A 16,536-nucleotide genomic window follows, 5' to 3' on the forward strand; every position below is an offset into this window, starting at 1 on the left:
TATGCGCCTTTTCAGTGCAGAACACAGATAGAATGGAAAGCAAAAGGGATCATCTGAGAAGCGGTAGCAATGGAGAGCTGAGGAGATGTAGAACGTGTTCAAGTACCCGGGATGTCACCATGACTAAGTAAGGTTATTTCAGCGGAACAAGGACAGCAAGAGGCGGATACTGTCTGGGAGAATCTCCGCAGGTTTGACGATTGAGCTTGTGGGCAGCTTCATATGCGGTGGTAAGTCTGCCGTGTGGCTAACAACAGCTCATTTTGACAGCACAAAAGGAACACGACATGCCATGTTTGTCACATGGCCGCGTTTGTGTACAACGCGCCGTGTGGTCAGCGGCAACTTGTTTTTGCTTGTTGGTTTATTATGCGGTGGTAACGCGCCCCTAGCGATTAGTTCACGCTGTCTTTGAATATTTCGCCTTGAACTGACGTGAACTGCGATTTGCCAGTGTCGTGGCTAGGCTAATGTTAGCTAACAAAGTGCACGCCAGGGTTTGCTTTTCGTTTAATAAGTTGATGTGAGCTGCGGACGTGCCCAGACATGCCTCTAGAGTAGTACACAACGCTTGCATGCAAAACTAATGTATTGCCGTTGCAAGGCTGACTTGTTTTCGTATTGCTCAGACCTTACGAACAACATACAATCATAGGGTATCCTTCATATACGACTGAGTTCCCCGAATTTGTTTGTCAGTCGGAACAACCTAACTGTTGATCGCTTACGTACTCAAACGCAGGAAACTATTCGAATAAAACATATTTAACTCAAACGCAGGAAATAATTCGTATTAAAAATCTCTTCTAGGACATGAAAATTAAATAATCAAATGAAAAACAGTCAATTTAGCGTTAACTTAACGTGCCTGCTTCTCACATTTGCCACAGTATGTACTGTCCAGTTTTGACGTGTCAATTTGTGTTTTCAGGTAACTCAGTATGAGTCGAGATGTGTGGACCAAGAAGAAAGCCAATGCCAGTGGGGACAATGGTTGGGCTGAGAGGGTGAGCACCTTGTCACAGTGTAAACTTGTATACATGTTTACTGTTTTTTTTAAAATACATAAAACCAAATTAGAATAAAAACTCACAACTTTGTGCATTGTGCTTTTTAACGTTTTACAAAAAAACCCCTACAATTTACAAAATATATACAATCATGACAAAGTAAAAGCTGACTTTAGGCTTTGTTGGGTTTTTTTGCTATTGATATTGATTTATTGTTACATTAGCCACATTGTATTGAGAAGCCGTCGTATAGATCACTGTATGCAACTTTCCTATGGCATGTTCAACCCCCAAAACCCCTCAAAAAGCAAAACTCACATGCAGAGTTAATAAAGAGAGATGTTAATTGAGCTCTGGTCTCACAAGGTTTGTTGGCTGTCATAATTCTGAGACACAACGTATGCGTTCTGTGTTTCTGTTATCATTCCCAACATAAGTAGTATGTCACACCGTAGACGCATTTTCTATTCTCAATCATTCCCATTCTTGTTTGCAGGGAGGCTACATGGCTGCCAAGGTGTCAAAGTTGGAGGAGCAGTTCAAAAGCGATGCTCCGAGAGAGAAACAGAAAAACAACCCTTCCAACATTTTCTCTGGAGTGGCCATCTATGTTAACGGCTACACAGGTAACATTGGATGTGGATATCAGCATGCAGTGCGCATATCCACATCCACCGTGCATTTAAGCAAATGCATCCCTTCGTGTAAAATGTGAATCCCCCAGGGGAGGATGAGGACCTGCGCACAGTGTGTGTTCTGCATTTAGGGATGGGGGGGCACTGCTTGAGACCCAAAGGAGGATACCTGCTACAGAAAATGAACTAGTCATGTTGTCTTTTGTGGGCAGAACCAAGTGCAGATGAGCTCCGTAGGCTGATGATGTTACATGGCGGGCAGTTCCACACCTACTACTCCCGCTCCAAGACCAGCCACATCATTGCCAACAATTTGCCAAACAGCAAAATTCAGGAGCTGAGAGGGGAAAAGGTCATCAAGCCTGGCTGGATCACTGACAGGTGAGGTCATCTAGAGTGCACACATCATCAGAACATATGCGCATCAATGTATTAGTGTGGTCTTTTACTTTCCTTTTTTTTCCTTCAAAAAGCATTAAAGCTGGACAGCTCCTTCCTTACTTGCACTATCAACTGTATGCTAAATACAAAAGACCCCTGTTTCCGGCTACAAAGCAGTGTCAGACCCCGGACATCGCTGGACCTAGTCACAGTCATCACAGTGTTCCTAACCAGGAGACTTTGAACTCCAGTTACCCCTCACGCAAACAACAAGGCTCCCACCAGAAGAGTCCCTCACCCCACCCACATCTTAGCACCTCAGCATCCTCTCACCCAGACCCTGAGCACAGCCACTTTAGTGTCGAACCGAGATACTGCAGCAGTTCCAATTCCCATACCCCGTTATTTAAATTGAGCCCCTTAAAGCGGCCGCAATCGGGAGTGCTATCACCTCATGCTCTCCAGGCACAGAGTGTGGACCAACCTGAACCTCAGACTTCCTGCAGTACACACCAGAGATACAAGGAAGTTGAAATAAGAGTGTGAGTATGTCTTTGGAAACAGCAGTCTTCAAATTTTGTTGGAGCATTAGGACTAGTTGCTAAGAAAAAAACAAAAGTCAACTTTCCTCTAGTAAACCTTGTCAGTGTGTGTGCGTGCACTTCCATTTTTTCCAATTCATGCTTTTCCGTTCAATCATAGTAAGAGTTGGGGCTCTGTCCTTTTTTTAGCACGACTTTGCCAATTTGCGTGCAAAGCAAGATACTGTATGTGAAAGCATACTTGGATAAGTTTGGTGCGGAAAAACGTCAGTTTCTGTGTGGACTGTTAAATGTTCTTTTTCTTAGTCATCATTTCAATTTGTGGCTAACTTGCAGGAATGGATCATTGCAGACCTCAGCAGCAGACTTGATAGGGGAATCCATCAAAGCCCCTTCCGCCCTCACCAATGGACATTCTCATATTTTTAATGGTGCCTTAAAGTCAAAGGACCTTGTTCTACACAAACTTTTTGTTCCCAAGGACTTGAGTGAATGCAGAATTGCGAGTTCCAAAAGAAAAAACACTTGTCTGAACAAACTGGACCCATATGAGTTCCCTAACAGTCCTCCAAAACAGACTGACCGGTTGTCTGTCGGTCTTGAGGAATCATGTTCAAAAGATGCACTTAAATCACTACAACAGACATCCTGTCAAGTTGACTCAAATCCTGACAAAATTCCTCATTCTCCAACATCTCATTCACACGTCCCCGCGCGTCTGAACGGAAGTCACCACAATGCCTTTTCATCCCACCCTGCCTCGGAAAGCAACTCAACAGTCCAACCTCATCCCACCGCGGCGGCGTCTCGGTCTCCCGGACCTCATCCCAGCGCAGCGGCAGCGTCCAAGCCTGCGGCTGAGCTGTTGGCGCAGACGGGCGGCCTGATCTCGGAGTACTATGCTCATTCACGTTTACATCAGATTTCCACATGGAGGACAGGCTTCTCCGAGTATGTCAACGAACTGCACAGCAAGCGAAAGGCGACGGGCGGTGTTTCATTTCCGGGCAAAGAGCGACTTCGGAAATTGGTGGAGCAGCGTGCTTTTGAAAGTCAAGGTAGAAAAAGCAACCAGCGTCTGTTAAATTTGATTTATTTACTGTTGTTTTTTTTCCTTTGTCAGACACACAGACACACTCGACAGTTAAATCTTGCATCCTCCATGTGGATATGGATTGTTTCTTTGTGTCAGTTGGGATCCGGCATCGACCTGAACTCAAAGGTGAGACTTGTGTCGTGGGGGGAAAAAAAAAACTTGCTACCACTAATTGCAATAACTATATTAATCATGATGCAGATTTTTTTTCTCTGCATGTTTCTGTGACAGTCGGTAAAAATATATTTTTACATTATAGCAGCCTGATGCCGAGTAGTTGGGAACTGCTGTACATTGTGGGAAAACCTTTATTTATTTAGGTGGGGTTTTTGGGTCTTTTATCACCTATGATGAAGATCTGCTCAACCATTTCGCTCGTTCTCATCTCATCATTATCATGAACAAAAAATTAGCGTGAACGAAGTCCAGTGGTTAGCACGTCGGCTTCACAGTGCAGAGGTACCGGGTTCGATTCCAGCTCCGGCCTCCCTGTGTGGAGTTTGCATGTTCTCCCCTGCGTGGGTTTTCTCCGGGTGCTCCGGTTTCCTCCCACATTCCAAAAATATGCATGGCAGGCTGATTGAACACTCTAAATTGTCCCTAGGTGTGAGTGTGAGTGCGAATGGTTGTTCGTCTCTGTGTGCCCTGCGATTGGCTGGCAACCGATTCAGGGTGTCCCCCGCCTACTGCCCGGAGACACCTGGGATAGGCTCCAGCACCCCCCGCGACCCTAGTGAGGATCAAGCGGTTAGGAAGATGAATGAATGAATGAATGAATGAATGAATGAATGAATGAATTTTGTCGAAAACAATACTGATCAATAGCGAGGAAAGGCAGCCTCATTGATATAATGCATTCATACACAAGGTAACTCACTGCACTTTACATACATAATTAAAAATACAACTTTAAAAACAAAGTGTCGAAATAAAAAAATATAGCTGCGGAAAAGAACACAGTTTTTTTCATTTAAAAAAAGCTTTTGAAGACCTCAGTCATAGCTGTTTGGGTACTTAATGATGTAATCCAGTTGAATCAGGTTACCAAAATAAATAAAATGTGTTTTTTCACAGGTAAGCCTGTAGCTGTGACTAGTAACCGTGGGCAGATGCATGTGCCTTTAAGACCAGGAGCCAACCCACAACTGGAGCAGCAGTACTACCAGAGGAAACACACTCTGGCTCCACAGGGTGAGAATGGTTATCCATATTTAAATATGCCATTCAAAATGCACTTAGTTTTATAAAAGATGCACTTTGCTTTGCCTCACAGACAAAGAGTTTGAGGATTTACATGATGTTGCTCCGCAAGACTGTGCAGAAGTGCACACTAATGGAATAGATCAAGATGCTGCGCTTTCTATGGCGGAGATCGCATCCTGTAGCTATGCTGCAAGGTGAGACGTGCATTTTACATCATTGTGCCTCTGAACAACATTCACTTACTGCGTGACCAACTGTTGCGTTGGCGTTCACTCACAGGCAGGCAGGTGTGAAGAACGGGATGTTTTTTGGTAAAGCCAAACAGCTCTGTCCCACTCTGCAGTCTGTCCCGTACGACTTTGACGCCTACAAAGAGGTGGCCCTCACCCTGTACGAGACTTTGGCTGGGTAAGAGGAAGTGCTTTTTTCAGCCTCTCATTCAAAATGTATAGTGGTGCCTTGAAAAACGAGTTCAATTTGTCCCGGGAAATCCGTAAAGTAAAGCGTTCAGATCTCAAATCATCTTTCCTCATAGAATAGAATAGAAATGTCTTTAATCTGTACTCTATAATATTGTACCTTTATAAAAGGCTCCCCTTTTGGGTGCATTTATGTTTCCTATTTGCCATCACGCTTCTGTTGTGCTGTCACCAACTAAGCACGGGCAGAATAGCAAAAGACACGAAAAATCAGTGCTGAAATTGACATGTGTATGACTCCTGCACTCGGGAAAATGGCATATTACACAGTGGACATGTTCTTATTGTGTTCGGTTGCAGTTACACTCATGACATCGAGGCTCTGAGCTGTGATGAAGTACTGCTGGACGCCTCTGCTCTCATAGCCGAGTTGGGTGTCGACCCAGAGGATCTTGCCAAAGCCATCAGAACAGACATCAAGGGAAAAACGGGATGCTGCGCTTCAATCGGCATGGGTGAGTTTGTCTTTGAATGTGTCAATTGAAGCAAGCATTTAGAATTCACTCTTACTCTTCAACTTGTTTAGGGTCCAACATCTTGTTGGCTAGGCTTTCAACACGCAAGGCCAAGCCCGATGGGCAGTACTTCTTAAAGTCAGAGGAAGTGGACGATTTTATCAGGGACCTGCCAGTGACCAGCTTACCAGGTACATACAGTACATCATGTTGATTGAGAATATACTGTAACTTGCACTCCCATCTTGCATAAGGCATTGTAATTGATTTTTTTTCTTTTGCAGGTGTGGGGCCTGTCATGGGCAGAAAACTGGCAGCTATTGGGGTCAAGTCATGTGGGGACCTGCGTCACGTTTCTCTCACTCAGCTACAGAAAAAGTTTGGACCACGATCGGGACAAACATTGTACCGTTTCTGCAGGGGTCTCGATGACCGACCTGTCCGCTACGAGAAGGAGAGGAAGTCCGTGTCGGCAGAGATGAACTACAATATACGCTTTAAAAAGGTAAGACTGACACTCACTGGTCACTTTAGTTGGTGTCAGTGCACAATGAGAACCAATTAAAAAATTCTGTCTTTCCAATGAAATCAATGATCACTTTTGATAAGCAGTGTCATCGAGAAATACATTCAAAGGAGACAAGTTTAACAGTTTTTTTCTCAATTTAAAACGACGTGTCTCAATAACATTTCTGTGACGTGATGTGTCAAAATTACCCAATTATGAAAAATCCATCAATCCATCCATTCTCCGAACCGCTTGATCCTCACTAGGGTCGCGGGGGGTGCTGGAGCCTATCCCAGCCGTCTTCGGGCAGTAGGCGGGGGACACCCTGAATCAGTTGCCAGCCAATCGCAGATGATGAAAAATAAAATCACCTTTTACACATCCAATATCTTGCCTGGAATCTGAATCTTGCTTTTATATCAGATTTTATATGACAACCCCTGGCAAAAGGATGCTGTTGATTCGGTTTTTAAAATGTGTAGGAAAAAAAAAGCAGATCATAGACATGGCACAAAACCCAAGTCATTTTAAATGGCAAACTTCCTGGCTACAAGAAATATTTGGAAGTTGAAGAAAGAGGTCTATGACAAGCCCCAACCTGGTTGAAGTGTTCTTTTGTTTTTGTTGGTGTTTTTTTTCAGGGTTCCGTTTTTTTTCCATACTCGGAATGACTGTAGTTTTGTGTCATGTCTGTTATCTGCTTTTTTTTTTTTGCTACAAATTTAAACAACCGAATGAACATCCTCCAAGGCGGGTGTTTCCAAAATTTCTTCCAGAGATTATATATTCTCCCTGGAACATTATGTGCATTAATTATCCTTATTGATCTTTCAGGTGGATGAGGCAGAGTCTTTCCTGTCCAGCCTGTCCATGGAGGTGCAGCGACGTCTACATGAAGCTGGGTTGCAAGGTCGCAGAGTGACGCTCAAGGTCATGGTCCGCAAGGAGGGCGCACCCCAGGAGACAGCGAAATACGGTGGCCATGGCATATGCGATAACTTTGCCAAGTAAGTGGGAGTTGCCCACATCGTGTATTTCATTATGTAGTGGCAGTATTTAAAATGACTTTTTCAGTAACATCCTCATGTATTCATCTCTTTCCGATCTCATCCTTCGACTAGGACAGTGCTGCTAGCACAGTCCACTGACAGCGGCCAACTGATTGCAGCGACAGTCATCAAGATGTTCCACGCTATGAAGTTGCCAGTGCAGGACCTCCGAGGCCTGGGCATCCAGGTGCAGCTTCTTGAGGGAAGTCACTCTGCTCACAACAATGTCAACGGGCTTCGGACACGCTCCATCAAAGAGATGTTGCACAGTCATGCATCCACCAGCAAAGGTTGGTATCTTTGTGCTTCAGTTGATGTACCGTATTCACTGTTCATGTTTTAAACTTAAAAAAAAAAGTAATATGTACATCATAGATGTTGGTGACAATAAACATCAGGAAAAGACACCACATATCCAAGATGTATTGCCTGGCTCCATTGAACATTCTCAGTCTACCAACGCATCAGTTCCAGGAACAAGCAACGATCATGAAGCATGCAGTCAAACGCCCAAACATCCGAGAACACGACTCGACATCAGTATTGAAATCCCCTCACCTTCACAGGTAGGCATTCGATTTGACTGTGAGTTTTTTCATACACACACACACACCCACACATACACAATTGTTTATTATTACGTCCAAGGTGGATCGGTCCGTGTTAGAAGCCCTGCCCGCAGAGCTGAGACTACAAGTGGAGCAGTCGTGGGCTTGCAGAGAAGGAAAAGAAACAAACCACCACCAGGACGGTGGTCTGCAGCCTTTGACTCCCAAGTCACGGCTGGCCTCCACTTCTTGTCCTCTTCCTGCACTGAACGAATCCCCTGCACTGTCTGCAGCATTAGTACTGCAGATTCCAAATCAGCCGGACAGTCCAGGAATTATTTTGGAGCTGCCTAACTACTCCCAGGTACATAAACTTTATTAGCTGATGAGTGGCATTTTTATAAGGGAAAAAAATGTGATTTTTGTAGCTGTCAAAGCTGTATTTTTTTGTTTTGTTTTTAAGCGCTCTCATCCAATGTTGCCTGTAAGATGCACACGTGCGCAACTGAGCATTGCTCTCACCCTCTCAGTGCACACGGTGGAACTGGTGCGCACGACGTGCACATATTACATAATAAATTATCATTCCTTCATTTCCAACCCAGTTTAAGCAACAAACAGGACACCACACCATTCCAACTTCCGGTACTGTTTTGAAGCATAAGCATGCACACAGGATTGGCTACCGTGTACCTTTCTTCTGGTCCAAGAAATGCTCAGAGAGTTTGTGTGAATGCTCAGACGCATGGAACATTAGCTCCAAGCTCAACTAAGCTCCCGTTGACAGGTCACACTAAACATCTCTGAGGTGATTAAAAAAAGTGTCGCGTCTACTTCACGCTGTCACCCAACCTCTTGGATGCTCGTGAGCGTTATGCGCTACGCTGACTTGCTCTGCACAACTTTTGTAGGTGCGCCGCTCTCTCTTCCTAGTTACCAATTCTCACTTCTCCAAACATGTGCCAACTACAGGTCGACAAGGAATCGCTAAGCATGCAACAGAAATAAAATAAGACAACAGCTCCAATCATTAGCACACGCCCAAAACAAGGAAATGAATCCCTTATGAATGATGTTAGCCGTAACGAGGTAAAGCTCGAGGTAAAAAAAAAAAAAAAAAATCTGTGAAATATTTACATCAGTTGTTATTTGTGTTTATTTGCACTATTTTGCACCACGGAGTACTTCGTTTTGAGATCTATACAACAATAGGTCTCAAATTTACTTTCTGACCCTTTTCACATATAAATAACCCTTTGAAAAAAATACTGACCTAAATACTTATGACCCTATATTATGTTTAATAAGTAATTCAATTTCAGGGGTAGGATAGAATGATCTGTTTAACTAAGGATGCTGCTGATTTTAGCAGAGGTGTCCAGCATCATGAAAAGATGTAGCGGGTATTTAAGTAAGTTTTTTTGGTCAAAATAAAATTCAGGTCATTGTTTTAAGAAGGTGGCAACATTCTTTCCATAAAGAACACATTTATTTCCAAAAAAAGTGGCATATTTCTTCTCTGATGTGTGACTGCAGGTTGACCCAGAAGTTTTTGCCGCTCTTCCCAAAGAGCTACAGGAGGAACTCAAATCTGCCTACAACCGTGCTGCAAATAACCAGCCTCAGACAAAAATGCGTAAGACTTTGAAGTGTTCAACTTCTATTTTCAGTGCAATGTTGTTGTCCCCCCCCCCCCCCGCTTCCCCCCTCACCCCCCCCCCCTCTTCTCATTTTCTCATTCCTATTTCCCAACAGCGGAGCAAAAGAATGCACTTTTGCAGCTGAAGCAGTCTGTAGGAGTTGGCGTCGGACGAGTGAAGCGGCGATACAAGAGGAAGCACACAGTAAGCCCTGCCAAAAAGGGCCCATCGCCTCAAAAGAAGTACCGCCCGATGAGCAGCCCTGCCAAACCCGCACCACCTTTTACGAAACTTAAGGAGCTTCCGAATGTCTTAAAGGTAGATGCTCAAATGATTTTGTTTTGTTTGTTGAAAATTTTATTTTCATAACATTTCATTTTCATTTCATTTATAACATAACCCATACTTCCTTCTGCTCCCACAGACTGAAAATGGTCCGTCCACCTCCTCTTCAAAGCAGGACATCCCAGAGCCTTTGCCAAAATGCATCCTTCGCCCTCCTCCGGCGTTGGCCGGAGCCTCTGAGCTACCGGATATTAAAACACTGTTACGGGAATGGGTGACCACCATGACAGGTAGACATGCACCTTCTTCTATACAGCTACATCTTAATTAATTTGAATATCGGGGGAAAAATATTTAAGTAGTTCAATTCAACACATGAAATTCATATATTATGTAAACTCCTGACACAGATCCAGGATACTTTTCAGAAAGCCAATTTCTTCCTTATTTCTTCTTTCAAATTAATGTTCATGTTATACAGTAAATTCTTGAGATGGTGCATTTGACTTTTTTTAAGATACTAATGACAATCGCCACAATTATTTGAAAAAATGTCATCGTAAAATATTTTACTAAGGCCGTGAATCTTTTTCAATTTAAAGAGGAGATAATGGAAATAAAAATTGCTCCCTCCATCGTTAAACTTTCATAACTTATTCTGCAATCATTTTATCTCATAAGCGAAGAACTGAATTAAACATTTAAAAAGCCCCAAATAAATCAATTCTGCCTTAGCTTGTAAGTTGGACAAAGGTCTTGGGACACCATTGAATCTAATATTGTTTCAGTTGCATTTTTCTCTCGAATCCTGTTTTGAGGCTGTGTGTTCTATTGCTTCGCATTCAAAAAAATAAAAAACAAGAAAAAAGTAGGACTGCGCAATCTGAATAATCTCTCGACGTGAAGACATCTAACTTCAAAGTCAAATGTTTTGAGTGACTCATTTTAGACTTACGTTGCACTGTCTGTCAAATGAGTTAGTCATTGTGATTAATGAAAGGAATGTATCATAACTTTGTGTCAGACCCCATGGAAGAGGACATCCTACAGGTGGTGAAATATTGCACTGATCTAATCGAAGACAAAGATCTGGAGAAGCTGGATCTGATCATAAAATACATGAAGAGGCAAGTTTGATTCATAATTAGTCGATTGCACCTCTTTAGCACAGAAAACAAATAGCGTTGTCCATTTTGTGCGCGCAGGATCATGCAGCAGTCGCTGGAGTCCGTGTGGAGTATGGCCTTTGACTTCATTGTGGACAACGTACAGGTGGTTGTGCAGCAAGCTTACGGTAGCACCCTAAAGATCGCATAAAAATCCATGCCGGTTTTTCCACTTTTTCCTCCGTTTGAACTTTTCTTCGGCCAATTGCTGGGTTCTGTAAGCTGCACAGACCCGGTCAACTGTAGCAACATAAATTCATGGTTTCTTATACAGCATGAGCCAAGTGAGGAATACTTTAAAAGCCACGATTCTATTCAAGGTTGGTTTGTATACATGCAGCATTTTCTTGTCTTTCAAGACCAAGTCAACAGATTTTGAGACATAGACTCTCTTTATGTTTACTTGGTAGTATCCTGACTTGGAAAACAGAGGAGCCTCCAAAGGCGAACACAGTCCACTCTGTGATGACAATTGACTTTAAAAATTGTTGATTTCACATAGGAAATGATGCAAAATGAATTTTTAAGTAACATTTTAAGAAATACTCATTTAATCCTTGAGATGCCCCCCGACTTAAAGTCTCACAAAATAATGAGTGATAGTCAAAATTTTTGACTTTTGGAGGCGCATTTCCCCCCAACTCCAAATGTACCACTTTTGGGGCTTCAGGCTTTGGAGGTTTCACTGTACTTTGCAAATTGATTCCCATGCAATGGTAGAAGGCTTTTCCAGTGTAAGAATTTTTCTCTCTCCCCTCATATATCTGGTCATATCTGATACAATTTTTAAAAATAAATAAACAATCGTGTTTCTTTTTAACCTTTTTGCAAAAAAAAAAAAAAAAAAAAGCCAAATCCTTGCATTAAAGTATGTAAATAATGTTTTTTTAATGTACTTGTTTATTGGAAGTAAAGGGTTTACCTCTTGTATTGTTGTTTACATTTAGTGAATTCTTAGTAATTATAAACTGGACCGTTTTGGTCTTTGGAAAGAAAGCACTTCAGAGGTTACCAGTTGATTGTCACTCTCCTCAATATAATGCCTCTACAATTTTTTTGTGACATTTGGTAAGGAAGATGCCCCTTTGGATGCAAGTTTGAGCTGAACAATGTTACATTTTTAACTTTGTAGCCCAAATTTGTATTGCATGACATTAGCCGCCCACTCAGAAATGCTGTGCTTAGCTGGAGAAAAAAAAAGAAATATTATGCAAACCAAATTAGTGTAATATTTCCAGTTATTTGTTTAAGAACTATATGTTCAGTTTTGAAGTTGTTGCTTCACTTTTTTTTCTTTTTTTTCCCCTCGTCCCCGAGTCATGATGTTGGCAAAAGCCAGTGGGCCTCATTTTTGAACGGGCCAAGTTTTATCTTTATAATTCTGGCTTGTGCCTGAAGACCTGAAGCTGTGAACGTTTTCTAAAGCTTGATAATAATAAACTGTAACTTTTAATTTTATTGTGCTTGTCTTGAGTCACTTCCTCCGACTTGCCCTAATCAACACTCACCTTGTAGATATCATATTCACTTGAGTGAAGGGGATTTTTAGACCAAAGCAGGGTCAGTATCAATAGGTTGTAATGACCACAGTGTGGTAGTATTTGCTAGAAGAAATAAAATCCCTAAAGCCAAACCAATGGTTGTGTACAGAAGGTCCAATAGATCTTTCTCTGAGGGTGCATTCCTGCAGGAGGTTAGCAATATATGTTGGTCTAATATTTATAAAGGAAAAGAACCAGATGCAGCAATAGATTCCATTCTTAAAAAGTTTCAACCAGTTATTGACAATCATGCAGCTATCAATAAATGAACAGTGAAGACTGTTAAGGAATTATTCCGCTAGAAGTAGTAGTAGAACATTGTTCCCATTCCTCAACAAGACTTACAGGGCTCCATGGGTTGAAACAGAATTAAAGGGCTGCATGACTAAATGGAATGCTGCAAAAGAAATTGCTCAAAAGAGTGGTTACATAATTGGCCAACAGAAGTATTGCAAGTTAAGGAATCATGTTACCAAACCGAACCAAAGGAAAAAGAAACAATAATATTGTGTACAGTTAAGCGGGACAAAGAATGATGGGAAAAAGCTATGGAGTACACAATATAATGGGATGTAACTCCACAACCCACGTGCATTAAGTGTGGAGGTACGTTTATTACCAAACCCAAAGAAATTACAAACCACCTGAATGAATATTTTATAAAAACAGGCTTGGAAAGAAACAAAATTAATCTTACCCACTGCCCGAAGATGGGAGAACACGATTCAGTGGCCCAGCTGTAGTCAATTTTTTCCACCTCCCGTGCAGTAGGTGGCGGTATGCAACAGAAATGTCAACCCGTCGCCTTTGCACAACTAAGTCGTCATTTCCGTTCTCGGCTCGCCTTTCTTAACAACGTAGCGATCAGGTAACGAACGATGACGGGGTGAAAGTTGTTTGTTTTTAGCTGATTCCTTCGTAAAAAACTTACATAAACCCGGTCAGTGGCGCCACGATACATTGCCGTAGCTTATATGTTTAGGGTTTTCTCGCAAGCATCTTGATATTTTGGGTGGAAGCCAAATGAGACTAACAAATGGCCTCACTCGGTAACTGACAACTGCTAAGAAGCTATCGTAGAGGCGTGTCCCTGGTTATCTACGGGCTTTGTACGTCGGTGGTTCACATATTCTACATTGTCCATAGGTATGAATGTGGTTTGAATGCTTTATTTTGTATCCTGTTTTTGACTGCGGACCACAATCCATGTCTTATGAGGAAAAGCTGCACAGACAAAGGAAGACTAACATGGCATTAAATAACCCAACGTAGTTTTACTGAACATTACGTAATGAATCTCAAGGTGTTAACGTGCTTCATTTCACCATCAAGCTTTTGTTTTTTTTATTTGTCTGTTATATGCGCCACTGTTGCAGATGTTTCAATGGTGATAGTGTGTACAATTCGCCATCAGGTCCGACACAGCACGGGCAACCATGGCCACCGACATGATCGAAAACATCACAAAGGTTCTGGTGCAGTCTGCCAAGTTGGTAGAGGATCAGGTGGATACGGAGTTGACCAAACTTAACGAAATGGACGAAGACGACTTTGAAAAAATGAGGGAACGACGATTAGAGGCACTCAAGAAAGCCCAGAAACAGAAACAGGTGTGTCTTTTTTAATAGAACAAACCACATTTTCCACAATAATGAACACTTGCGGTTTACTCTCTGCATTTGGTAAACTAGACTCTATATGAGTATATTAGAACAAAAGGAATTCCTTCAATGTTAACGTTGCATCCCCATACTTTTACAGTAAGCATATGTTTGCTCCTCCTTGTTTCCGTTATCACAGGAGTGGTTGTCTAAAGGACACGGAGAGTACCGTGAAATTCCCAGTGAGAAAGAGTTCTTCGGTGAGGTGAAGGAGAGCAAGAAAGTTGTGTGTCATTTCTACAGAAACTCCACTTTCAGGTGATGTCACTTTTTTATTATGTGTCCTCTCTACGGTTAAGATACACATTGCGGGGTAAATATCTGTGCCATCAGGCGGAACCCTTGCATCTTGAATCCATCACTTAAAATAATGTTTTTGAGCAGTTATTTACATATAATTTGGGCTGTGCATATGAATTGTTTCATGCGGTCTGTCAGCGTAAACAACACAGCTACATGAAATTAAAATGTACATGGCAACGTAAAACAAAATTGGCGATGGGTATTAAATCAGAATGTGGCACTGGGACCTGCAGTGTAAATGTAATCGAAGCCAATAAAGCTGATTGATGCTGTAGCCAAAATAGTAAAAGTCTTATGCCATCAAAATTTAAGTTTGACATCAGTGAGGTTTGTCCATTGGTGTACAGCCTGTGATAAGAGTTAAAACTTGCAAAAGGGGGCTGGGGGCGGGGCCATTTTGATGTCACGGACCTTTAAAAGTGCAGGCTTTCATTCAAATATCTTCTATAATTGGTACAGCATAAGTAGAGACAGCTGATTTGTATCGCATACACACCTGTAGATGTAAGATCGTGGACAAACACTTGGCCATCCTGGCAAAGAAGCACGTCGAGACCAAATTCATCAAACTCAGCGTGGAGAAAGCACCCTTCCTTGCTGAGCGGCTGCGCATCAAGGTCATCCCCACCCTGGCGCTGTTCATTGACGGAAAGTCGAAGGACTACGTGGTAGGCTTTGGCGACCTGGGGAACACCGACGAGTTCACCACCGAGATGTTGGAATGGCGGCTGGGCTGCGCCGATGTTATTAACTACAGGTACGTCCTCTATGGGGGATGCACTTCAGTCATTCAACACGCCAGCATTTTCTTTGGTAGAATTACTTCACATTGTGAAGTGGAGATATTGTGTGGCTTATTTCTGTTTTAATGATAATATGGTTTTATTTTCTTTATTTTTTTACCCTCTGTAACTTTTATTTTCGTAATTATTGTCATATACCAATAGATTTTTCATTCTATTTGTAATTGCAACTGCTAATTATGCTGCTTGCATAGTTTTATCGCTTGATCGCAAAGCCTGTGGCATCTATTTCGACTGTCACCAAAAATGGTTCCTGTTTTTTTTTTTTTTATTGCTTTTGATATTCCCTCAATGCATTTCCTTGACTTCTATTCCCCATAGTGGTAACCTGATGGAGCCGCCCACATCCACACAGAAGCCTCACTCCAGGTTCACCAAAGTGGAGAAAAAGACCATCAGGGGCCGCGGCTACGACACGGATTCTGACGATGATGACGACTGAGGGACGCTGACAGCCGTCTTGGTTTCTCTCTCTGGGCTACCTCCTTTATAACATCTGTCAACCAGCCCTTTTTCTCTTTTATCACTGTGTTCTTCAGTATTTGTTCAAATGTTTTCATTAGTAAAAGAAAATGACTTCAAATAAGATGATGTCATACTAAACTGGGGCCTCACCTATCAGTGTTTGTAGGATTCTTAGAAAGTGTACGTATGCACAAAAGCTGAAAATGGCGTACAACTAGTGCAAAAAAATACATTAGACCTATCAAATTGTGGGCATCACAAATTTGGGGTAAATAATTTTTTTGTAATAGTTGAACATTTTATAATTGTGTATCAAGTTGTTTTCTCTTAACTGTCATATTCAATTGTACTTTTAACTATTAGAAATTTTTAAAAATGTAGCAGTGAATGTAACAAAATCTAATTAGAGCATACAAATTAAAAAATGATTCAACTTCTAACACAAATTATGTACTTTTTTTTCCAAGATCCATAATTGTTGGGGAATTTAATGTTTTTGTTGAAATTTATCCAAAAAAACCCCACCTGGATATCTCATAAAATGTTTGACTACAGAAACTTTTCAAATTTAAATTACAATATATATCTCAAATTCTAGGGAACTTAATGCTCCTATTATATGAATGAAAATATGTCATATGTAATTGTAAACAATGTAGTTTTACCAGTAGTAGTCTCCCAAAATTCAAATGGAAATATCCTTTGCAAATGAACTACCCATCATAACTACCGGTAAATCACACAAGCAAACTCAAACTTGTGAAAA

At 41.7% G+C, this 16,536-nt stretch overlaps 2 protein-coding genes across 4 annotated transcripts; both read left to right on the forward strand.

Moving 5' to 3' along the window:
* Positions 1–15: 15 nt before the first annotated feature.
* Positions 16–12,455, forward strand: rev1 (REV1 DNA directed polymerase). Its single transcript, XM_052082214.1, has 22 exons — positions 16–230; positions 932–1,007; positions 1,507–1,636; positions 1,858–2,026; positions 2,119–2,568; positions 2,905–3,626; positions 3,692–3,790; positions 4,739–4,855; positions 4,938–5,061; positions 5,147–5,275; positions 5,647–5,801; positions 5,873–5,992; positions 6,086–6,306; positions 7,144–7,316; positions 7,431–7,648; positions 7,734–7,924; positions 8,007–8,270; positions 9,443–9,542; positions 9,662–9,864; positions 9,971–10,121; positions 10,856–10,958; positions 11,037–12,455. The coding sequence occupies exons 2-22, from the start codon at positions 942–944 to the stop codon at positions 11,146–11,148; spliced, it is 4,017 nt and encodes a 1,338-aa protein (XP_051938174.1). The 5' UTR covers positions 16–230; positions 932–941; the 3' UTR covers positions 11,149–12,455.
* Positions 12,456–13,302: 847 nt separating this feature from the next.
* Positions 13,303–16,216, forward strand: txndc9 (thioredoxin domain containing 9). 3 transcript variants are annotated; one of them, XM_052082321.1, is made up of 5 exons: positions 13,303–13,406; positions 13,953–14,148; positions 14,339–14,457; positions 15,005–15,259; positions 15,627–16,216. In XM_052082321.1, exons 1-5 carry the CDS (start codon positions 13,318–13,320, stop codon positions 15,745–15,747), a joined length of 780 nt encoding a protein of 259 aa, XP_051938281.1. In that variant the 5' UTR covers positions 13,303–13,317; the 3' UTR covers positions 15,748–16,216. The 3 variants fall into 3 exon arrangements, with proteins under 3 accessions (XP_051938281.1, XP_051938282.1, XP_051938283.1); XM_052082322.1 differs by having other exon boundaries at positions 13,372–13,406; positions 13,915–14,148; XM_052082323.1 differs by lacking the exon at positions 13,303–13,406 and adding an exon at positions 13,437–13,684.
* Positions 16,217–16,536: the final 320 nt, after the last annotated feature.

This window comes from Hippocampus zosterae, chromosome 12 (genome assembly GCF_025434085.1).
Source record: "Hippocampus zosterae strain Florida chromosome 12, ASM2543408v3, whole genome shotgun sequence".
NCBI classification, from domain to species: domain Eukaryota; kingdom Metazoa; phylum Chordata; class Actinopteri; order Syngnathiformes; family Syngnathidae; genus Hippocampus; species Hippocampus zosterae.